Below are 24916 nucleotides of genomic sequence, written 5' to 3' on the forward strand. Positions count from 1 at the left end.
TCATCCAAGCTTCACTCTTACTACATCCCACGTAAATATTTCATTAAATATCACCAGAAAACCTATAAAAAACGTAGTTGCACCCGTTCTAGAGCTATTCACTGACCTGAGTAGGTAAAAGAACTAATCTAGATGCACAAAAAGCTGAAGAAAAGATGAGTAATGACTCGAAGAAACGCAGGAATGAACAGCCACGTCTGCTTGTTGCTTTTGATGGTTGCACCACGTACATCATGCGCATGCGTGTGGGGGGATGGGGAGAAGCACCATTTTCTCTAGACAGAAAGGGTACACCATGTTAAAGGAATAAAGGGCTAACAACTGCCTCTGCAGTGTGGTGAGCCTCCAAAAATTGATTTATCACTGCTGAAATTTTAAAATTACTATCTTATTTTCTTCTCTGGGGCAGCACGGTAGCCTAGTGGTTAGCACAACCGCCTCACGGAACTGAGGTCCCAGGTTCGATCCCGGCTCTGGGTCACTGTCTGTGTGGAGTTTGCACATTCTCCCCGTGTCTGCGTGGGTTTCGCCCCCACAACCCAAAAAATGTGCAGAGTAGGTGGAGAGGCCACGCTAAATTGCCCCTTAATTGAAAAAAATAATTGGGTACTCTAAATTCAAAAACAAATAAATAAATAAATTATTTCCTTCTCTGATTGGATGCCCCCATCCAATGGATGCCCGGGGCCAATGCACCGTCGCCCCCCCCCCCCCCCCCCCCCCCCCCTCTGCACGCCACTGGCCAATTTGCACACAGAAAGGACCCACAAACAGCAGTGGACTAAAGGACCTGATAATCTTTGTGTAGTGATGATGTTTGAGGGATCAATGTTAGCCAGAACACCAAGAGATCTCCTGGCAACTAAAAGCTCAGCGTCACGCTTATGGACTAAATAAAGGTGTTCTGCAAAGCAGAAGTTGCCCCTATTTAGAGAAGACCACATCATGAGCAGTGAATGCAAAATATCAAGTTGAAAACAATCGCTGTTTAACACTGATTTTAATTCTCGCCCTATACCAACTCTGACTTTTCCTCCCCTTCCATTTTCCCCTGCTTGGCGATAATATAGAACAAGAACATTAGAACATAGAACATACAGTGCAGAAGGAGGCCATTCGGCCCATCGAGTCTGCACCGACCCACTTAAGCCCTCACTTCCACCCTATCCCCGTAACCCAATAACCCCTCCTAACCTTTTTGGACATTGAGGGCAATTTAGCATGGCCAATCCACCTAACCTGCATGTCTTTGGACTGTGGGTGGAAACCGGAGCACCCGGAGGAAACCCACAAAGACACGGGGAGAATGTGCAGACTCCGCACAGACAGTGACCCAGCAGGGATTTAAACCTGGGGCCCTGGCACTGTGAAGCCACAGTGCTAGCCACTTGTGCTACCGTGCTGCCCATAACACTTTTGCATCTCTAAGCACTCCCAGTTCTGTAGAGCGGTCATTGACCTGAAACTTTAATTAGATTTTTATTTTGACAGATGTTGCCAAAACAGCTGGGTATTTCAGTATTTTTGGTTTTTCCTTTAGATCAGCAGACAGTTTGTATTTGGTGATGTTTGAACAATGAGCATTGTATAGGGTACTCTGGGGAATTTTGTGTTGTACTTTATATAGTCATTCAAAAGATGGCACCTGTAACAGTGCAGCCATATTTTAATGCTGCATTAAATGTCAGCCAGTAAGGAAAACAGACTGTTGAGAAAATCTTCAGGACCTAGGAAACTTATAAATGTCCTTGGCCTATCCTTTTAATGTTTATATTGAGGCAAGGCAAATTTTAACCTCTCCAACTTAATGAGCAACAGTTTACAAAGACAATCCTGAAAATGGCAAATCAAGAGTGTTTTTCCAGATGAAAGTTAAATTTAGTTAACTGGTTAAAATGTGAAAATGGTTGATGGCCATGGTACCTGATTTTTGAGTTCTCATGGCAGTTAAGTACTACTCCTTTCAGCAAAAATATATTGAATTAAGTATTAGTGATTGAATAATGTGGACATGGAGAAACACTGCAGATTATCTTATTGAAGTTATAGGTATAGTGATGGGTGGAACTAATTATTCCACTTGTTTGCTCTACTTTTAGGCAGCTCAAGCAGTTTTGATATGTCTATTCCAACTTAACACTCCAGAATTCAGCATGCTGCTTGGAGCTCTACCAAAAACATTCCAGGATGGAGCCACCAAACTTCTTCAAACCCACCTTCGGAGTTTAGCCAGCACTACCCAGGTATTTTGTATTGCAATTTATCAATTATTGTAACAATTATTGTAAATTCTGAGTTACCAAGCGTTGAACACCGGAGCATCAGGAGAGTCATGAACGGCAAGGTCAAAACTTGAATAATCTTAGCTTGTGCTATCATCTTACCTGCAACTTTAAGCACAGTTCTTTCTAACTGCCTGTGTGTATCCTAGATCATTTGTTAGGAATACACAAACAGAAATAGGCCATTCAGCTCTTTGAGCCTGTGCAGCCATTTAATGAGATTATAACTGGTCTGCGGCCTAACTCTATATACCTGCCTTTGGCCCACATCCCTCAATGTCTTTACTTAACACAAATTTGGGGCTGGATTCTCCGTTTTTGGGACTATGGCCCCACGCAGTTGTGAAAGCTTTGGTCTTTTACGGCAGGAAAACCGGCGTCAAAAGGCCACAGATTCACAGTCTAGCAGGAAGGCAGCTATCGTGGAGCTCACAGCTCCAGCTGCCGAAGCGCCCCCGTACTTCCGGGTCAGAGGCCGCACTGCGCACGGCAGCGGCCTCCAACGGCCGCGCCGTGCTCCATGGTGGACTCAGCCCGTGGACCTGGACCGCTGAAATAGTGCCCCGCATTGGCCACTCGCCCGACCCAGACCGCCCGCACACGTAGCCCCTAGTCCTGAATGAAGCCCGCCTGCCCTCCGATCAGCTCTCCCCCCGACTGTGGCGGCCCCGGACTGAGTCCGCAGCCACCACGCGAGGATCCCAAATGGCAGGACCAGATTAGAACCACGCTGTCAAGAATTTGGCTGGTTGGGGGCGGAGGATAGCAATGGCCTGAGGCACTGGATACTCGGCGCGGTGAACATCCCGAGTACACCGCTTTTCGGGGGGTGGAGAATAGCGGAGCCTGTGCCGGTCCTGATTTCGTGCAGGAAAACGGATTCTCCACCCCATCGCTAAACGCGAATTCGGCGTCGGGTGCAGAGAATCCAGCCCTTATCTCTCTCGGGTTTAAAATGAACAACTGATCTAGCTTCAACAGCTGTTTGAGGGTGAGAGTTCCAAACCTCTACCACCCTTTGAGGGAAGAAGTTCTTACTAACATCTCTCCTGACCGTCTAGCACTAATTGTTAGACTATGCACCCTAGTTTTAGAATGTCCAACCAGTGGAAAGAGTTTATATTTATCCACCCTGTCTTTCCCTGTTAATATGCTTTGATCAGATCAACCCATAACCTTCTAAATTTGAGCGAAAACAGGTCTCATTTTTGTAATCACTCCTCGTAATTTAATCCCTGTAATCCATGTATTATTTTGGTAAACCTACGTTACACTACCCCCCCTAAGGTGTGGTGCCCAGAACTGGTCACAGTATTACAGTGCTCCAAGTGGGGTCTACCAGGGTTTTGTATAGGTGCATGGTAGTACAGTGGTTAGCACTGTTGCTTCACAGTGCCAAGGTCCCGGGTTCAATTCCCGGCTCGGGTCACTGTCCGTGTGGAGTCTGCACGTTGTTCTTGTGTCTGCACGGGTTTCCTCCGGGTGTTCCGGTTTCCTCCCACAAGTCCCAAAAGACGTGCTGTTAGATGAATTAGACATCTGAATTCTCCATCAGTATACCCTAACAGGTGCAGGAATGTGGCGACTAGGGGCTTTTCACAGTAACTTCATTGCAGTGTTAATGTAAGCCCACTTGTGACAATAAAGATTATTATTATACGTTATATTTTTGTACCTTTATACTCCAATTCTCTTAATATAAAGGCTAGCATTCCATTAGCTTTTTTGACTATTTTCTGCACTTGTTCCTCCAAGTCTCCTTGAACATTCACTGTACCTAGCCTTTACCCATTCAGAGAATACTCTGCTCTATCCTTTTTCCCGCTTTCACCCTTCTTATGTGCAATTTTCCAATCCAGAGGTACAACTCCTGAATCTAGCAAACTCTGAAAGATTATAGGTAGGGCATTGCACCGTGTGCTCCCCTACTTCCTTTAACATCCTCTGTTGGAAACCGTCAGGTCCTGGAGATTTGTCACTCTTTAGTTCCATTAATTTCCTAGTTACTGATGCTGTACTTGCATTAATTGTGTTAAGTCCATGTCCTCTGCAAATCCCTAGATTTCTAAGCTGGAGCTGCAGGTGGGCTCACTTGAAGCATCCGCGATGCTGAGGGTGCCGTGTGTAGCACATTTAGCGAGGTGATCCATAGAAGGATCCATAGAATCCTGACAGTGCAGAAAGAGGCACCGATCCTCCAAAAGAGCACTCTACCTAGGCCCACTCTCTGCCCTATCCCTATAAACCCACGCATTGATCATGACCAAACCACTAACCTGCACTTCTTTGGACTGTGGGAAGAAACCGGAGCACCCGGAGGAAACCCACGCCGACACAGGGAGAACGTGACAATGTGAAGCTCTAACTATCCAAGAAGCAAGAACTAAGTGCTGAGGAAGGTATAATCTTGTGGGTATCCTGGGCAGTCGCTCTCCGCTCAGGGCAGAGCCCAATCTTAATGGAACTGCACAATGGCCATCCTGGAGTTTCCAAATGAAGATGCTCGCGAGGAACTACAGTAGATGGCCCAGGTTTGACACCAATACTGTGGACGTGGTATAACAATGTACTTTATGCCAAGAGAACCAGAAGCTCCTCCCTTCACCCACCCACCCACCCCCCTACACCCATGGGAGTGGCCAGGCAGTCCATGTGTGTGGGTATGTGTAGACTTCGTTGGCCTCTTTTAGGCATCTTAGTGGATGGTCATTCCAAATGAATGGAAGTATACCGTATGGCCTCTAAAATATCCCATGCCTCTGAAATTCGCCACTCCTCTGTCGAAAAGGAAGCACAAGCCATTGTGGAAGCTGTGCGACATTGGAGGCATTACCTAGCCAGTAGGAGATCGGTTGCCGTCATGTTTAACAATACACAGCGGGGCAAGATCAAGAAAGACAAGATCTTGAGGTGGAGGATCGAACTCTCCACCTATAACTACGACACCTTGTATTGGCCTGGGAAGCTCAATGAGCCTCCCAATGCCCTATCCCGCAGTACATGTGCCAGTGCACAAGTAGACCGAATTCGGGCCCTCCACAATGATCACTGTCACCTGGGGGTCACCCGGCTCCTCCATTTCATCAAGGCCCGCAACCTGCATTACTCTACCGAGGAGGTCAGGACCATGACCAGGCACTGCCAAGTCTGCGCGGAGTGCAAACCGCACTTCTATCGGCCAGACAGAGCTCACCTGGTGAAAGCCGCCCGCCCCTTTGAACGCCTCAGTATCGATTTCAAAGGGCCCCTCCCCTCCGCTGACCGTAACGTGTACTTCCTCAACATCGTTGACGAGTACTCCCGTTTTCCCTTTGCCATCCCATGCCCTGACATGACCTCTCCCACCATCATCAAGGCTGTGCACAGTCTCTTCACCTTGCTTGGTTTTCCCACCTATGTCCATAGTGATCGGGGCTCCTCTTTTATGAGTGATAAGCTGCGTCAGTTCCTGCTTAGCAAGGGCATCGCCTCAAGCAGGACGACCAGCTACAACCCCCGGGGAAACGGACAGGTGGAGAGGGAGAACACGACGGTCTGGAAGGCCGTCCTTCTGGTCCTATGGTCTAGAAGTCTCCCAGTCTCCTGCTGGCAGGAGGTCCTTCCCGATGCGCTCCACTCCATCCGGTCGCTCCTCTGCACTGCCACCAATGAGACCCCTCACGAACATATGTTTGCCTTCTCCAGGAAGTCCACCTCAGGGGTCTCGCTCCCGTCCCAGGTCCCGTCCTCCACCGGAAGCATGCGAGGAGCCATAAATCAGATCCCCTAGTCGAGGGGGTTCTGCTCCTCATTGCAAACCCACAGTATGCCTACATGGCACACCATGACGGCCGGCAGGACACAGTCTCCCTCAGAGACTTGGCACCTGCAGATTCCCCAGCGACTATCACCAACACGCCCACCCCTACACCATCTACCACCATCACCACCACTCAGCTGCCTCGGGACTTGGCACCGGCAGCCTCCCCAGTGACCATTACCACCACCCCCGCCTCTACACCGTCTCCCTCTCCGTCGGCTCATTGGGATGAAGAAGAAGAAGACGCCACGCTTCCGGAGTCGAAGGTCTCGACACCCGTGCCCACACCACAGCCGGGACTGAGGCGATCACGGTGGAAGGTTAAAGCTCCTGTCAAACTCAATCTGTAAGTCCACTTCACCCCCGCTGGACTACTTTTTTTTAAACAGGGGGTGAATGTGGTGAACCACGTTCCACTGTTACTCACTGTTGTATATATATATATTCACTGTTATTGCTTGTTCCATTGTTACTTACTGCTGTTACTTCTGTTGGCTCTGCCTGTGGCTCCACCACTTGGGCGTTGTATATAATTGGCTGATCTGTGGCCCTGCCCCCAGTGAGTGATCAGCAGCAGGCAGGCACACATCTCAGTGTATTAAAGCCACAATTTAGTTCTATAACTCGCTTTGTCTATTATTGTTGGTCCACCACCTATAAACTACTCCCATCAGTGTTTGCTTTCCCTTGTTATTCCTTACCTCCACCCATATGGATTCTACGGATGGGATTTAACAAAATGGAAACGAAGTCCCATAGTGAGTGTGTTAGCTGCGTGTTTCCCGGCGCTATTTGATCCCTCCTATTTCTGAACTTCTTATTCTAATACTGTATGTTTCTCACAGTCTTTTGTGTGACTTGTGACTTCTCCTCAATGCTAGTTACAATCTTGAACATAGTGGGCGGAATTCTCCGCTCCCGCGAAAAATCGGGAAGGCTGTCGTGAACTCGGCCGAGTTCACGACGGCCTTGGAGGCCGCTCCTCTCACCTTATTCATCCCCACTCAGGGGGCTAGGAGCGGCCCTCCGTAACTCTCAGCTGCCGGGCCTTGACGCTTGCGTCAAGGCGGCGCGCCGAGAATGACGCGGCCGGCGCGCCTAAGTGACGTCAGCCGCGCATGCGCAGGTTGGCCGGCTCCAACCCGCACATGCGCGGCTGACGTCACGACAGCTGACGGCTCAAACCCGCACATGTGCGGTTGCCATCTTCCCCTCCGCTGCCCCGCAAGACGTGGCGGCTTGATCTTGCGGGGCGGCGGAGGAGAAAGAGTGCATCCCTTTGAGACGCCGGCCCGACGGTCGGTGGGCACCGATCGCGGGCCAGTCCCCTCCCAAGCACGGCCGTGGTGCTCACTCCCCTCTCCTAATCATTTTATTGGTATTTTTTGCTTCAGATAAATTCAGAAATTGCTTTACTAAATGTTGATTGCATTTAACTTTTCTTTTAATAAAGCAGGGATCTGGCAACAGTTCTGTAACACGAAGCACACCACGTTCACCTGCAGGTTGGACCAGTCCCCTTACTTCACCAACCAACACATCTCAGAATACTCTACCACCAAGGTAATGTGAATGTAAGAGGCAAAACACTGTTAGTTATTGATAAATAAACTTGTAGACTTGCATTTAAGCATTGTTTCAAATATTTTTTCAGTTCCAGAAATAAGTTCTCATCAAGTATTTGGCCATTGATGCAGCTATATTTAATTAGAAGTATTGATTTAATTAGAAGTATCGATTTAATATATCACATCATAAATGGGTGCACTCGAATTTGTGCTATTTAGGAATCGCCTAAACATCTTCGTGTTGTTTTGTAACATTCCGAGAAACACCTTGGGACATTTTATTACATTAAAGGCACTATATAGAGGACCGGTTGTTGTTGTTGCAGATTTTAATGGGGAATGTAGGAGACCTGAACCTCTGACATTAGCAGGCTTGATAATGAACTCAGCTAACTTTTGATATTGACAAAGTCCATAGCTTCTACCTTGGGCATTTCTGATATTTCAAGCATTCAAGATAGAAATTGCAGCCTTCATATTACTATTACATTTAACGATAACAATTCGAAGGAGACTAAATGCAGCAGCGTAAACTGGCTCTCCTTGTATCTAACACTCGTTGCTAAAACTAGTATTCGCTGGTAAAACTAGTATCCAAGAAAAAGCCACTTGCTGTTTCTGTATGTGATGAGAATTTGTTTCATTCGTGCAGGAGCGGAATTAAAACTAGAGGCAACATGTGAGACAGCAGTGCAGAAAATTAAGTCTACCTTTAGCATTATTGAAGACAGTACAACACACGTGTAATAATTGATCAAGATAATGAGCATCTCTGGTTTGAAGGTAGATTAGAATCTTAGGAATTTTAAAATCTTTCTTTCCCACCCCCTCCCCCCAAGTTTAGTGTTACAATTTAGGACCTCTCCCAACACTTACAACTGATATTCACAATCAAAAAACAATTTCCACAGCAGACTAAGTGTTGCAATCCCTATCGAGATTGATCAGTTTTACAAAAAGATATTCAAATTCCCTATAACTAATTCCAACTATCACATAACATTACTTCAAATAAAAGAATTTTACTGAAACAAAGAAATTAAAAGCAACACAACTAAACATTACATAGCAGGCAACTAATATTCTAAAGTACAGAAAAGGTAGCATCCAATAACCTCACCTCATGCAGATACATCACAACACACTCTCAACAGGATTAAATTCTTTGTAGGTAACTATCCACTACCACTCCCATCTTCCCAATGGATTCGTTTCTCAGTTTCATCGAGTCACTGCGAATGCTGACCCTTGGTCTTTGAAGAATTCCCAAGCTGATTATCAGCAATAAAGTAGAATATGGTGATTTTTATTTTCCTCCTGGCATCACCAGGACAAATTATTAAGAGCCTTAAGATTGCCATGGTATGAGACTGTCCTCCCTCCCACGTTCTGCCTGACAGCTTGCCAACGTCTCATAGCCGCTTTCTCTCTACTGGCCATACCAACTGCAGTTTTTGTCTCTGATCTATCTATGTATCTCTCTCTCTCTCTCTCTCTCTCTTTTAAATAAATATTTGCAACTCATGGGCCCTACTTTTCCTTTAGTTATCCTCTTGCTTTTTGTATTTCTTAAAAAACCTTTGGGTTTTCCTTGATTTTACTTGCCAGTATTTTCTCTTACTCTTTGGCTTTCCTAAGTTTTTTTTAACCTCACTTCATCCCCAACTTCTTTATACTTCTCTAGGTTTTCTGAAGTATCGAGCCCTCGATATCTGCCCTGCGCTTTCCATGTTTTCTTTAAGCTTCTTGATATCTAAGGGTCTCCGTATATGTTAGCCCCTCTTCCATAGGCTGGGATTTTCCAACTCTCATCGCGTGACATGCTGCAAAGACTTCAACAAACCAGCCAAAAGTCCATTGACACATTTAAGGGCTGGATAATCCCAATGGCTACAGATCAAGTGCTGGAAAATGAGATTAAAATAGGGGTAGAACGGGGGGAAAAGAAAGAGAGAGAATTTTAATACGGCCTGGATCCTAAATTGGACCAGTCGTGCCCTCAGTCCCTGAAAGTTTTGGCCATGGCAAAGGAGATGCTGGGTTTTATGAAATGCATGGTGGGACAGAACCGTGGCAGTTTGGGAGGACAAGGGCAAAGAAGTTTTATTATTTTTCACACGTGCACCGGGGTCTACTCCTGGATTGATTTCTTTGTCTTGGATAAGGCACGTTGGCGGGGGTGGCTGAATCAGGCAGCGGTGGTGTCAGACCAGTTGGATGGACTTGCGGGTGACAGAGGGGGATGCCCAGCGGCCGCAGTGGAGGTTGGGTGTAGGGCTATTGGCGGATAAGGGGGTTTGTAAAAGGGTGAGGGTGGCCACCCGGAACTATGTGGAGCTGAATAAGGTGAGGGAGGTTTCCACCTCCATGCTGTGGGAGGTGTTGAAGGCGGCGGTAAGGGGGCAACTTATCTCGATTCAGGTGCATAGGGAGTGGATAGATTGGACTGAGAAGTTGAGGTTGGTGGAGGCCATTCTGAGGGTGGACCGGAGGTTATTGGTCTGAAATCTTCACTAAAACCCACCTCAGAAATTCCACAACGTTTCAATTTGAAGCATATGCATTCACTAGTACGGAAGGCGTCCCGTCCAACTTCCCACTCAATTACAAACCTACCCACTGAGTCAGTCACAATGCTCCCCACCTCAAAAGCCATTCTCTTATTGATCAACACCGCAACCCCCTCAGCTTCATATCTAAACCCCACATGGAATACTTGCTGCTCCCAGCTCTTCCTCAGCCTCGTCTGGTTCCCCCAACATCAGACGCATCTCCTGAAGAAACACAATGTCCGCATTCAAACCCCTTAAATGCACAAAAACAAGACTCGTCTGGTCCATGCCTCGCTCACCCTCTGGGCCCTCGCCAAGATGGTTTTTGCCATCTCCCCTGAACCAACCATGCCACACCAACTCCACCCACGTCAGCATTCCGCCCCCGCCATAACAAAAAAATGAAACCCAGCCATCCCAACTCCCCTCCACTTCACTCCTGTTAACTAGCCAACCAGCTAAAATGGTGACCCCCACCAACTTCTCTGCTCTGATTATTTGACAAGACCTCTGGATTATCCATCCAATAACATAACCACAACGTTACCGTACTCTTAAAAATTGCCCACCCACCAACTCTCCTTTGAATAGAGAGTTGAATAAGCTTGTTCTGCCATTCAATACAATCATGGCCGATCTTTGGCTTCAACTCCATTTTCCCACCCACCTCCTATATCCCTCAATTTCTTGAGAGACCAAATATCTTAGCCTTAAACGTATTCAATGGTGGAATATCCTCAACCCTGTTGAATTCCAAAGATTCACTGCCCTCTGAATGAATTATCTGAAAATGAAAAATGTGCAAGATTATACAGAAAAGGCAGAATAGTGGCACTTAGATGAGGTTCTCCTGCAGAGAGCTGGCACAGACACAATGAGTCAAATGGCATCCTTCTGTGCTGTAACCATTCGACAAAGCAATTTCTTCTGATCTCAATCCTAAACGATCAATTCCTTATTCTGAGGCTCTGTTGCCTTTTGTTCAAGATTCCCCAGCTGAGGAAACAACCTGGCAGGGTCTCCTTTGTTCAGCCCTTCAGAATCTTCCATGTATCAATGAGATAAGCTCTCATTCTTATAGTCCACAGGATAAAGGCTCAATTTTCTCAATCTCTCATCATAAGACATTTCAAAAACCAATCTAATAAACCTTTGCCAGACTGTCTCCAAGCCTCCTTAAATATAGAGATTAAAACTGCACAATATTCCAGGTGTGGTTTTCGTATTACCCTGTTCGATCCTTATTCTTATATTGATGTATCTTTGCAATAGATGTCAACATATAATTTGCCTTCTTAATTGTAAGCTGTTCCTGCATGCAAACCTTCAGCCAGTAAATCCCGCCCAATATCTTTTGAGAATCGAAGTATACCAAAACTATTGGTTCTGCTTTATCTACCCTACTGGTTACATCCTCAAAAATGACTACTAAATTTCTCTACCGTAAAACCGTGTTGACTTTGTCTGACTACTGTGATTTTCTACGTGTAATGAGGGTGTACAGAGAGAGGTTGAAAGAAAATGTATGAATATGATTTTGGTTTTCCTTAAATCTGAAGCAGATGCTACCAATCATTAGCACATACTGAAGCCAATGACATGATTCCAAAGATGGCTGTAGTCAACCACACCTTCTGCAGGTAGCCATTCTTCATGACATTAGCTAAATGGTGTAGGTCGGACGATACACCCATGAAGGAGAGAAGTGACAGCAGTACTGTCAAATCCGATCCTATCTGCAAATGTTATCCTCTGGTGCACAATGCAGCAGGCACATGCAGCAAGTTGAGGCTTGAACCCTGCTTAATGTTTTATTCTTTTAAATTAGAAATACTGGCTATTCTTAGTTCTTCGAGCTGTTCCCTCACTGAGATCCGTTCACTCACTAAAAGCGGGATAACTCTGCTAGCCTGCAATATATGTAGTCTTGTGTTTGAAAAAAAACTGCCCATTCCCTGTTCTAAGTACCTGAACCAAGGAAATGGGCTTAGAAAAGCAAACATATGAAGTGGATAATGTCAATTTGTGCCAAAATATATTTCTTTCTCAAGCATGGTTGTTCATGGGTATATTGGCTGTGATAGAACTGATGCCTCTAAGTTAGATGGTAAATTCAAGTCCCACTCCAGAAACTTGAGCACAAAATCAAAAGTGCATAAGTGGGAAATATTGCACAAAATTCTATCTTTCAGATGAATCATTAGGTCAAGGCCTCATCTGCCCTTTGGACATACAAGATCACATATGACACTATCTCGAAGAACAGTAGGGATGCTTTTTCCCCCCAGAGTCCTGGCCAATATTTATCCCTCAACCAGCATCACTGAAACAGATTATCTGGTCAATCCCACATTGCTATTTGTTGAAGCAATTTGGCTGCCGTGTTTCTGATGTTACACATTTGATCACACTTTGAAAGTGCTTCATTTGTTGTAAAACACTCTGGGGAATCGTGAGGTCGTAAAAAGGCATTATACAGTATAAATGCAGGTCCTTTTACTTTTGTTCCTTAGTAAAATAAAATAATTCACTCATTCCTATTTCTTAGGTTCTTCCTTTCGGACTCTCAAAATCTGCCATTTGTACGTTTTGGCCATCAGTTCTAATGTCACTTGTCCTACTCTCCTGCCGCTTCCCCTAGCCCAATAATTTTTTTCCCCTTTGTTTACTTATACAATTCCAATTTGAAGCTATCAACTGAATCTGCCACCACCAACCCTTCTTGAAATGTGTCTCAGACCACTAACCTCACAGACACAGATCACTTGTGTCCTCTGACCTTCTGCCAATGGGTACAGTTTCTCCCTATCCTGTCCTGACCCGATATAATTTTGAACATCTCTATGAAATCTATTCTCAACCTTCTCTAATCTATCCATGTAACTAAATTCTCTCATTCCTGGAACCATTCTCAGAAATCTCTTCAGCATCATCTTTAAGTGAGCCTTCCTAAAGTGCAGTTCCCAGAATAGGATACAGTATTCCAAATGTGGCCAAACCAGTATTTAATCAACCAAAACCTCTGCAGTAAAACTTTGACAATGCACACTTTTTGTTCGTGAACAGTGCATTTAACTATGACGCAGAGAACATGAATTCGGAAGAAATATACTGCTCTCTTCGAGGAATGACTGAAGCAATCCAGAACTTTAGTCTCCTTAGTCAAGAAGAAATGAATGAACCTTTGCGAAGGGATGCTGCAAAAGATGAGGATGGGGAACTGGTGAGTATTTTAAACATTTCTATGAAAGCTATTTCAGCTTAGTTGATGCCAATTGGAAGCCATGAAAAGAATATGTAAAGCTTGTTCCTTTTACTTGTTTCTCCCTTAAAATGGCTGTAAATATCATGATTCATTGGGGCATGAGGTCAATTCCCACCTGTCTATTAAGTTACTTGGGCTGTATCAGTTTCTAAAATACTACTGTTGGCATCAGCACTACCACTAAGGAGCAAAAAAATCATCCAGAGTTCTCACTCCTGAAATCCAACCAGTGACAAATGTGGACTTCAGGTGAGGTTAGCATCAGGCTTTTTTATAAAACTTTCCAAGTTGAAATAGCCTTGCTTGAATTTTCATTGCAGTAGTTTTTTTTACCACAGGCATCCAAATATGTATTGCTTTAGAATTGCTTTCCAGTACTTGTATAGTTTTGCTGGAAATAACATTTACAAGATAATGCGTGAGTGATCCCGAATCCTTCCAAAGTTCTATTTCCTACCCTTTGCTACAGGATGCTTAAATTGCTTTGCAACTTAACTTCATTAAAATATATTGCACATAATTTAGCTCTTAATTAGTCCTTTTAAATGCTGTTCATGTTTCTTTACAATACTTACGTAGTCGATCAGCAAATTGAATAATCACTGAAGTTCACTCTGTTTCAAAGCAATTTAAACTGTGGTCTGTGAGCCTAACAAGTTTTAAAACCCCATTATCCATCTGAGAAACACAAGTGAATTTTGATATTGTGCGCATTCCTGAAATAGTTTGCAAATTAGAAACATAGAACATAGAGTGCAGAAGGAGGCCATTCGGCCCATCGAGTCTGCAGCGACCCACTTAAGCCATCACTTCCACCCTATCCCCGTAACCCAATAACCCCTCCTAACCTTTTTTGGTCCCTAAGGCCAATTTATCATGGCCAATCCACCTAACCTGCACATCTTTGGACTGTGGGAGGAAACCGGAGTAAACCCACGCAGACACAGGGTTTGGAGATGGGGGAATATTTTTGAACTGCCTAAACTTGATTAATCTTAAGTCTAGAGTTGGGCTTACAAAATAATTCTTTTGCACATGTACCTTAATTTGTATGATTATGTAGCATGATGTGCAGTTAAGTAGCCTACTTAAACAATGGCTGATGGCCTTTGGTGAATATCATTCATGAATGATATGAATTGTAGATCCGCTGTTTTTGCTGGCAAGGTCTTCAAAGCTTATTTTCTTCAATAAGGAGCTGCTTGTAAATCTATTTACAATTGCAAAATAAGCCAGATTTAGCCCACAGCCTGGGGATTTGACAATCTCCAAACTAAATGAGAAGTACTGTATCTACATGACAATGAACATCATCTCGGTGAAGATGATATGATGCTACCACAAAGTGCATAGTGCCAAGCATTTTTCAAGTTTTTTATATAATCCAACAAAAACTATGGGTGCAATTTAATGGCCGTATTGCGCTTAAGATAGAGTCCGTCGAGGCTGCTAAAACAGGGGAGAGGCCAGAATAGAGAACCCCACCAGGCGCCAATCTGTTTGCGTTCGAACCAGCCCGCTCCCATTGGCAAAATCAAGATATCATCTGAGCATGGTGAGAAACCAATGATTTCCACTAAAGCCAAATCTCCATACAATTAACGGGAGCGATCCCCTATCTAACAACCTCCCATGATCTGCCGCCATTGGGGGGGAAGAGGGGGCAGTTGCAGAGCAGGGGGCATGGCCACACATGACCTGGGCTGGGCTGAGCTCAGGGGCGATGGGTTTCGCGGGTCCGTGATACCAGCCCATTGTGAACAACCGACGACCCATCACTCCCATTAACGTGGAGGCCTCCGGCCACGCGGCTGAATGCTATTATTAATTGGGAATTGTAGTTACATAGAACATAGAACAGTACAGCACAGAACAGGCCCTTCAGCCCTCGATGTTGTGCCGAGCCATGATCACCCTACTCAAACCCACGTATCCACCCTATACCCTTAACCCAACAAACCGCCCCCCAACCTTACTTTTTAGGACACTACGGGCAATTTAGCATGGCCAATCCACCTAACCCGCACATCTTTGGACTGTGGGAGGAAACCGGAGCACCCGGAGGAAACCCACGCACACACGGGGAGGACGTGCAGACTCCACACAGACAGTGACCCAGCCGGGAATCGAACCTGGGACCCTGGAGCTGTGAAGCATTTATGCTAACCACCATGCTACCGTGCTGCTTCACGTAACGCAGTTACGTGAGAGCTTCACATATCCCAAGTGGATCCCTGTGGATAGACTTGCCACATAGCATGTGGCAGTTATTGCATAGCATCTCAATCAAACCATGATGCCTGGGCACTGTGCCTGAACACTGCGGGAGGCAACACCATGGATACAATGACCAATATCTGAACAACTAGGGGTTGGCCCCCAACACTGGGGGCATTTGCATTACCAGAGGGTGGTTGAGTGCACCAGGGAGGGAACCAGCACCCGGTCCAAGTAACATTACATGCGTGTATATGGGGTACAGGGTCTGGGGTCCGGTGAGCAGGGGGCCCCGCTATGGCTGTGGGTAGGGCGGGCTGGAGGGAGGGTGCGGAACAATAGGAGGACTGGACGGTCCTGGAGTGGAAGACATCGCTGGTTGTCAGTCTCTCAACCTCTCTCAATTCCGTACAGATATCACACAGGATGGACGATATCTTGGACCCCACTGAAGTTGCCCTAGTGGTGCTGCTGGCAGACTGGGCAGCCAGACAATGGAGAAGGAGGTGGTAGCAGCGTCAACAGAGACTCGAGTCAGCGGCCCATGTATACCCCACACCCTGAGGACCCAGCTGCCCATCAGGCCAGGGAGGGATCCAGTGGTGGAAGCCCGTGACAGCTTAAGGTGTACAGGCGTCACTGGTCTTTCGAACAGATGATGAACAGTATGTGCTGCAGGAGGCTCTGCCTCAACAAGGAGACAGTGCAGCATCTGTGCCATGTCCTCGCAGATGTGGCACCATGTGGAGGAGGGGGACACTCCGTCCCGGTGGCCATCAAGGTCACCGCAGCCCTGAACATTTACGCTGCAGGATCATTCCAGGGCTCGAGTGGATACTTGTGACATCTCACAAGCTACAGCCCACAAGTGCATCTGTGAAGTCACGGATGGCTGTTTCCCCGGGCAGAGAGATAAAAACACTTTGGCATGGACCAAGCCCAACATGATGCCCGGGCAGCAGGATCCTCCGCCATCGGCAAATGCCCTCGGTCCAGGGATTAGTGGATGGCACGCATGTTGCCTTGCGCTCACTGGGCCGACTGAGAGTGCCGTATGTCAACAGGAAGGGGTTCCACTCCCTGAATACCCAGCTTGTGTGCATTCACCACATGAAGATCATGCATGCGTGCACACTTCCCACGGGGGTCAGGTGTCCGGTGCATATTCACTAAAGCGTGGGGTTGGACTCCGTGCAGCATGGCTGCGAGCAGAGTGCGATTGCCTGTGAAGAAGCGGTTTAAGTGCCTCTGTCACTTGTTGCAAGGGGCTGGCCTAGCGCAGTTCCGGCAAACCATGATTTGTGGCATGAATCCCTTGAGGCTCGTTACGTGAACCAATTAACAGTTTATCACGGTGATGGCCTCGTCGGGGAGCTCGCCAAAGTTCCCGCTCGCTACCAGACTGGGAAACCTTTTAGTTAAATCGCACCCTATATAAATACATGTTGGTATATCTTGTGTTTTGTTTTACTGGATATAACAAGGAATTATAATCAAGATACTTTTCTCTGCACCCAGTTGATCTCAGGCTTGAAGGCTGCTAAAAGTATTCAGTGGAGTCGATACAGAGAAGCTATTTCTTCTGTTGGGGAATCCAGCACAAGGGGCAGAATGTTAAAATTAGAACTAGAGCATTTAAGAGTGAAATCCAGTCACACTTTTTCAAGTTAAGACCAATGGATGTTTGGAACTCTCCCACCCATTAAAGTTGTGGATGTTGGGTCATTTCAAATTTTCCAGACTGAGATCCATGGATTTTTATTAATTTAGGGTATTGGGATCTTGAGCACAAATTAGTTAAATACAGCTGAAGTATAGATTAGAAATGATGTGATTGAATAAGCTTGAGGTGCTGAATGACCTCCTCATATATCTATGATTTCTTGATCGAGAAACTGAACACTTCATTACGTTCACTGCCTGTTCCAGCTCTTGAGACTTAATAGATAGTGCAAGTGCTCAACTTCTATCTGTTTGTAATTTACAGTAGTATCATGTTAAATTGCTATCTTGTGCTCCTCGCCAAATTCTACCTTTTGTTCAATTACACCAGTGCATTAATTATACTGGGTGGTCAAAAATAAGCTAAAACGCAAAAATGAAGTTACCATCTTCTCAAACTATGCAACAAAAGCCGTTTCCAAACACTGAATTATGGCACAAGTACATTGATAAGCTTATGTTCCTTGTTATATTGATTCTTCCCCTCAGAAGATTCAAGCATTTGAAATAAATTGCTCAATCCCAGTAACATTGAAAGATACCTAAATGCAGATGCATTCAACTATACCTCTAACCTAACGAATTAAATATAGCAACAAAATGTTATAGAACTAACTAAGTAATCCTAGAACAATGTGTTGTGGAACCAATGAGGGTTGAGAACAACCTATTCATGTCCAAAGCAAAAATCCTAATCTTAAACAAAGCCAATTGCATAGGCATGAGTTTACCAATGGCTAAAGTAAGTTGGGTAAATATACTGAAAGATATGGCACATTTCAAGAAATGATTCAACATTTTGAACAAAATTAGATTCTATTAAAAATGCAAGAAAGTTGCATCCATCACTTATGGAAATTAAGGATAGTATTAAATTAAAGCGAGGTGTGTTATGTTTCACAGAATATCGGTAAAGCTGGGGATTGAGAGAGTTTTAGGAACCAGAAACGGGTCTTTGAAAAGTTGAAGAAAGGGAAAAGCAGAATATGTCAGTAAACTAGACAAGAATATAAAAAGATTGTATGAACTTTAAAAACATATATGTAAAAAGGAGAGTAGCTGAAGTAAGCATTGGCCCCTTCAAGGTAGGACCAGGAGAAATTAACATGGGGAATGAAAAAATGGCCAAGGCATGGATCAAATATTTTTGTGTTACCTTCACAGTGGAAGACACAGATTGCACATCAGAAATAGACTGTAATCAAAGGGCTAATGAAAGTGAGGAAATTAAAGCAATTAATATCAGCAGAGGAAAGGCATTAGAGTTTCCTCTGGGTGCTCCGGTTTCCTCCCACATTCCAAAGATGTACAGGTTAGGTGGATTGGCCATGCTAAATTGCCCCTTAGTGTCCAAAAAGGTTAGGTGGGGTTACGGGGATAGGGTGGAGGTGTGGGGCTCAAGTGGGATCTTTCCAAGGGAAAGCAGACTTGATGGACCGAATGGCCTCCTTCAGCACTGTAAATTCTATGTTCTAATAACCTCAGCTCCTGACCTCATTACAACCTTGGACAAAACATGGACAAAAGAACCGTTCACCAGAGGTGAGCTGAGAATGACTGCCCTTGACATCAAGGTAGCATTTGACCAAGTATGGCATCAAGGAGCCCTAGCAAAGGTGGAATCCTTGGGAATCAGGAGGAAAATTCGTCACTGCTTAGAGTCCTTTTTTTTTAAATTTAGAGTACCCAATTCTTTTTTTTTCAATTAAGGAGCAATTTAGCGTGCCCAATCCACCTACCCTGGAGTGTTGAATTTGTGTGCATTAGAGTGCTACAGTGAGAGTTTGGTGACTGAGGGATATTAAGGGTTCAGTTTTATCTAAAGTCTAATCTTTTATTTAGTAAATTAACTTTAAAAGTTACTGTTTGGGTTAGAAGAAGGTGAGTTTTAAACCAGCTTTAAACAGAGTTCACTCAGACTCTACTTGCAGCTGCAGCTTGTTAATTAGTTAATTGGATTAAGCCAGTTTTCAAAGGCTAGCGTTAAGTGAGAAACTGCTGTGTGCTCTGCTTCACCGAGACATGGCTCACTCCAGCCACACCAGATTGTGCCATCCAACCGGAACGTTTTCCAATCCACCGAATGGACCGCACAAAGGCCTGTGGTGTCCCTAGCGTGCCATTGCTCCCCAGACCTAGAATACCTAATCGTGAAGTGTCACCCCGTCGACCTCTCACGTGAATTCACCTCTGTACTTATCACAGCAGTCTACCTCCCACCCCAGGTGGAAGTGAAGAAATCACTTGACAAACCACATTCCACCATCAAAACCAAGAAACAAATCACCCCGAAGCCCTGACAATTGTGGCTGGAGACTTCAACCAGGCCAACCTCAGGAAGGGCCTACCCAAACTCCATCAACATATCTCCTGCTCCACCAGAGGTGCAAACACCCTGGACCACTGCTACACGAGCATCAAAGGAGCCTACCTCTCCATTCCCTGACCACAAGTCGGTATTCCTACTTCCGGCTTACAAACAGCAACTCAAGCGTTATGAGCCAGTCAAGAAAACCGTGCAGTGCTGGCCCAAGGAATCTGAGGACATCCTCCGTGACTGCTTGGAGACTGTGGACTGGCTCATATTCAAGGCCGCGGCAGCTAACCTGGACGAGTACGCAACCACTGTCACAGACTTCATCAGTAAGTGTGTCAAGGACTGTGTACCAAAGAAGACAATACGGGTTTTCCCCAATCAGAAACCCTGGCTCAACCAAAGGGTTCACTCCCTGCTGAAGTTCCGGACAGAGGCGTTCAAGTCTGACGTACGGAAAGCCATCAGGGATGCAAAAAGACAATACCGCATCAAACTAGAGTCCCAGGCCAACAACAACAACACTAACCCACGACGACTATGGCAGAGCCTGCACAAGATCACAGGCTATAAAGCAAGGCCAGGGGGAATATCTGGGGCTGCAGCATCCCTACCCGATGATCTGAACAAGTTCTATGCCCGCTTTGAGCAGTCAGCCAATGTATCAGTGCCACCTGCCCCAACAGCACTGGATGCACCCATACCCACTATTACAGCCTCAGAGGTGAGAGCTGCCTTCTTGAAAGTGAATCCACGGAAAGTGACGGGCCCCCAACAAAGTCCCTGGGCGAGCACTCCGAGCCTGCGCCGACCAGCTGGCGCATGTATTCGCAGATATCTTCACCACTTCACTTCTCCGCTCTCAGGTCCCCATCTCCTTCAAGAAGACCACCATAATACCAGTGACATAATATACATCTATGTATGTAATGGAGTGCAGACAGGCAGTGATTGACACACAGGATGACCAGTAAGCACACAGAACAGAGCAGCCAATCACCAGACAGGACACTACTACTATAAAGCCATAGGGCACTAGGTTTCCCGCTCTCTCAGGACCCAGCCACTGAGACAGAGTTCGTGAGCTAGCCAGTGCAAACACCATGCGGTAGCTAGTAAGTCTGGTCAGGCGAGTACTAGGTCTCCAGTCAAGTCAATATAGTGTCAACCCACAGTTGAACATGTATAGTAGTTAAGACGTTAAATAAAATCGTGTTGCATCTTATCAAGTGTTAGAGCTCTGTCTCTCGCTACACTGCATCAAGTGCAGTCCACGTCGACCCAGCCTGCCTAACACATCAACCAGTACCAAAGAAGAACAAGGTAGCCTGTCTCAACGACGACTAACCGGTGGCCCTAACATCTGTTATCATGAAATGCTTCGAGCAGCTAGTCATGAAATGGATCACTACCAGCCTCCCAGACGGTCTCGATCCACTGCAGTTTGCCTATCACCGCAACCGATCCACAGCAGACACTATCTCACTGGCTCTGCAATCAACACTCGAACACCTCGACAACATGGACACCTATGTAAGACTGCTGTTGATAGACTACAGCTCTGCCTTCAACAACATTATCCCAACAAGACCAATAACCAAACTCCGCAATCTTGGACTTGACCCCTCCCTGTGCAGCTGGATCCTCGACTTCCTCACCAACAGACCGCAGTCTATCAGGATAGGCAACAGCACCTCCACAATAGTCTTCAACACCGGAGCCCCGCAAGGATGTGTGCTCAGTCCACTACTGTACTCCCTATACACACATGACTGTGTGGCAAGATTTAACTCCTACTCAATCTAGAAGTTTGGAGATGATACGACTGTAGTGGGTCGCATCTCAAACAATGACGAATCAGACTACAGGAGGGAGATAAATCACTTTGTTGCCTGGTGCACTGAAAACAACCTCTCTCTAAATGTTGGAAAGACCAAGGAACTGATCATCAACTTCAGGAAGCGCAGCACGACACACACTCCCGTCTGCATCAATGGCTCTGTAGTGGAGATGGTCGATAGCTTTATGTTCCTGGGGGTCTACGGAAGCTAAAGAAATTGGGCATGTCTGCATCGACTCTCTCAAACTTCTACAGATGTGTGATAATGTTGCCAATTTGCACTGGAGACGCCAGTAATGTTGCTCTTTTTAATGAGTGCAATACTATCCCACTAGCGTCACCAATAATGTTGCCAAATTAACTAGATATGGCAGTTATTAATGATAATATTGCTTTTCAGAGTCGCCAGGTATCAAATGATACCACAAGGATTTACCAGATATCGATCAAAGGACCACACAACCAGTTAGTCAGTTCAAGTTTAAAGATAGTTTATTTACACACGAGGATTACTTCGACATGCAACACAAAACACTACAAGTTAAACTACACTTAACAACTGCAATAACCTATACTTCAGGGCAACCGACTCTATGCAGATGGACACGGCCTTTGTCCGGATCTTGCGTGGCTGGGTGGAAGAAGTGGCTTGTTTCTGCTGGGCTCATCCGTCTGGTAGCAACCGTTGGTCTTGAACTTGTTTGTCTGGTCGTTCTGCTCCACTTGGGTTGGCATAGGCCAGATCCAAGAGAGACAGAAATCATGGCTGCATTATCTTTTAACTGGCTTGAGTTTTCCCTGCCCCTTTTGTGGGCAGTTTCTATCAATTAATTCCTCAGGGCTCCACCCTCTGATTGGTCACATCCAATTAGGGGCTGCCACATCACTTTTGGGGCGGGCATCGGTCACCAATCCTGGGAGGGCTCCGAGCAGGACCTCGGTGCAGCCTAGCCTGGAAGATGATACGATGGATCTGATGGTCCCATTGTTATTTTAATCGCCTTGAATGGCCCATTTGCAGGTGTGAATTCTTGCATACTTCTGGGCTGCCGTTTGCAAAGATACAAGATGAAGCTTGTCTATCCCAAACCTGGCCATAATTCCCATCATTCTTTGCAGGTGGCCATATTTCCCGGGATCCTTTGTAAGTGGCCATCCCAGATGGCTACAATAGAGAGCATCCTATCCTGCTGCATCACAGCCTGGTATGGCAACTGCTCGGTCCAAGATCACAACAAACTGCAGACTGTGGTGAACTCAGCCCAACGCATCACACAAACTTGCCACCCCCATATTGATTCTGTATACACCTCTCGCTGCCTCAAGAAGGCAGACAGCATTAACAGAAACCCCTCCCACCCAGGCATTGCCTTCTTCTAGACTCTTCCATCAAGCAGAAGATACAGATGTCTGAAGACTTGCAGATCCAGACATAGGAATAGCTTCTTCCCCACAGCTACAAGACTCCTCAACGACTCCACCTCCGATCTGTTCGCTGTAAGAACACTATTCACAACCCCTATGCTGCTCTTGCTCATGCATTTGCTTTGTTTGACCCCTTGTTCCGCACTGTAACTAATCACTGTTTTGTCGATGTACCATTTGTCAATGTTCTCTGTTGATTATTCTTGTGTCTACTATGTATGTACTGTGTACGTTCCTCGGCCGCCGAAAAATACTTTTCACTGTACTTCGGTACATGTGACAATAAATCAATCAATCAAAGACAGTATAAAAGTGAGCCATCTTAAAGTGGTGACTTTGTTTGCACTGACTTCTGAATTTGGGTGCATTTGAGTGCTATAGTGAGAATTTGGTGACTGAGGGAGTTTGTTAAGGAGGGAGCAAGGTGTTCCTTTCATTTCATTTCCTACATTTCCTCAAAGAGCGAGAAGGGAGCCAGGAGTTTACAGAGAGAGCAGCTGACTGGGAGTAGAGTCAGAGGGCGGAATTCCAGTTGGTTCACAGGGCAGCTACATTCTGTGAGGTAAGAGTTGTTTGTTTGGTTTTTTTGTTCTGTTTTTTGGGGGCAGCAAGTTATATTTGTATCATTTAGCAGAATCACTAATTTTAGAGGGTTCACTTGAGAGTAGCAGCAGTGTAATTTTTTTTTCAAGGGCATAACGGGCATTTAATCTTTTTTTTACTTTTAAATCTCTTTGGGAATTCAGATCGGAGGGGATGGAGGCTAGGACAGTTGCATGCTCCTCCTGTAGGATGTAGGTGGTGAGGGACACCACTGGTGTCCCCCCTGACTACAACCCGCTGCGGGAAGTGCACCCGACTCCAGCTCCTCAGAGACCGCGTTGGGGAACTGGAGCTGGATGAACTTCGGATCATCCGGGAGGCTGAGGGGGTGATAGAGAGGAGTTACATGGAGGTAGCCACTCCCAAGGTGCAGGACAAGAGTAGCTGGGTTACAGTCGGGAGAAGAAAAAGAAACAGGCAGACAGTGCAGGGATCCTCCGTGGCCATTCCCCTTCAAAACAAGTACACCGTTTGGATGCTGTTGGGGGGATTACCTACCAGGGGAAGGCCCTAGCGGCCAGGTCTCTGGCACTGAGCCTGGCTCTGTGGCTCAGAAGGGAAAGGGGAGAATAGAAAAGCAATAGTGATAGGAGACTCCATGGGAAGGGGAACGGATAGGAGATTCTGTGGTCGCGAATAAGACTCCCAGAAGGTATGTTGCTTCCCGGGTGCCAGGGGCAGGGATGTCTCAGATCGAGTTTACAGGATTCGTAAGTGGGAGGGGGAGCAACCAGAAGTCGTGGTACACACAGGCACCAACGACATAGTGAAGAAAAGGGATGAGGATCTAAAAAGTGATTTTAGGGAGTCAGGTTGGAAGCTAAAGAGCAGGACCAGCAGAGTAGTAATCTCGGGATTGCTACCAGTGCCATGTGCAAGTAAGGAACAGCGAGCGAGGGGAGCTGACACGTTGCTACAGGGATGGTGCGGGAGGGTAGGCTTCAGATATGTGGATCATTGGGATACCTTCTGGGGAACGTGGGACCTAAACATGAAGGACAGATTGCGCCTAAACTGAAGGGGCACCAATATCCTGGGTGGGAGGTTTGTTAGAGCTCTTCGGGAGGGTTTGAACTAGTTTGGCAGGGGGATGGGAATCCGAGCTATGGATCAGAGGATAGGTAGCTGTTGAATAGGCAGAAATAGTATGCAGCGGGTCTGAGAGGAAGGATAGACAGTTGCACGCAGTGGAATGGGTTAAAGTGTGTCTGTTTCAATGCAAGGAGTGTCAGGAATAAGGGAGATGAACTTAGAACATGGATAAGTACTTGGAACTTTGATGTTGTGGCCATTACGGAGACATGGATTTCACAGAGACAGGAATGGCTG

At 45.9% G+C, this 24916-nt stretch overlaps 1 protein-coding gene across 36 annotated transcripts in view; it reads left to right on the forward strand.

Annotated features, from left to right (window-relative positions):
• clasp2 (cytoplasmic linker associated protein 2) overlaps positions 1–24916 on the forward strand; it is a 582371-nt gene that overhangs the window by 476812 nt on the left and 80643 nt on the right. For 25 of the 36 annotated variants that reach the window (XM_038809871.1, XM_038809880.1, XM_038809882.1 and 22 more), the window contains 3 exons: positions 2100–2243; positions 7535–7644; positions 13268–13424. In XM_038809871.1, coding sequence (XP_038665799.1) covers positions 2100–2243; positions 7535–7644; positions 13268–13424 — 411 coding nt within the window. The remainder of the gene's footprint in view (positions 1–2099; positions 2244–7534; positions 7645–13267; positions 13425–24916) is intronic. The other 11 variants (XM_038809903.1, XM_038809905.1, XM_038809907.1 and 8 more) reach the window with 1 other exon arrangement.

Source organism: Scyliorhinus canicula, chromosome 10 (genome assembly GCF_902713615.1).
Source record: "Scyliorhinus canicula chromosome 10, sScyCan1.1, whole genome shotgun sequence".
NCBI classification, from domain to species: domain Eukaryota; kingdom Metazoa; phylum Chordata; class Chondrichthyes; order Carcharhiniformes; family Scyliorhinidae; genus Scyliorhinus; species Scyliorhinus canicula.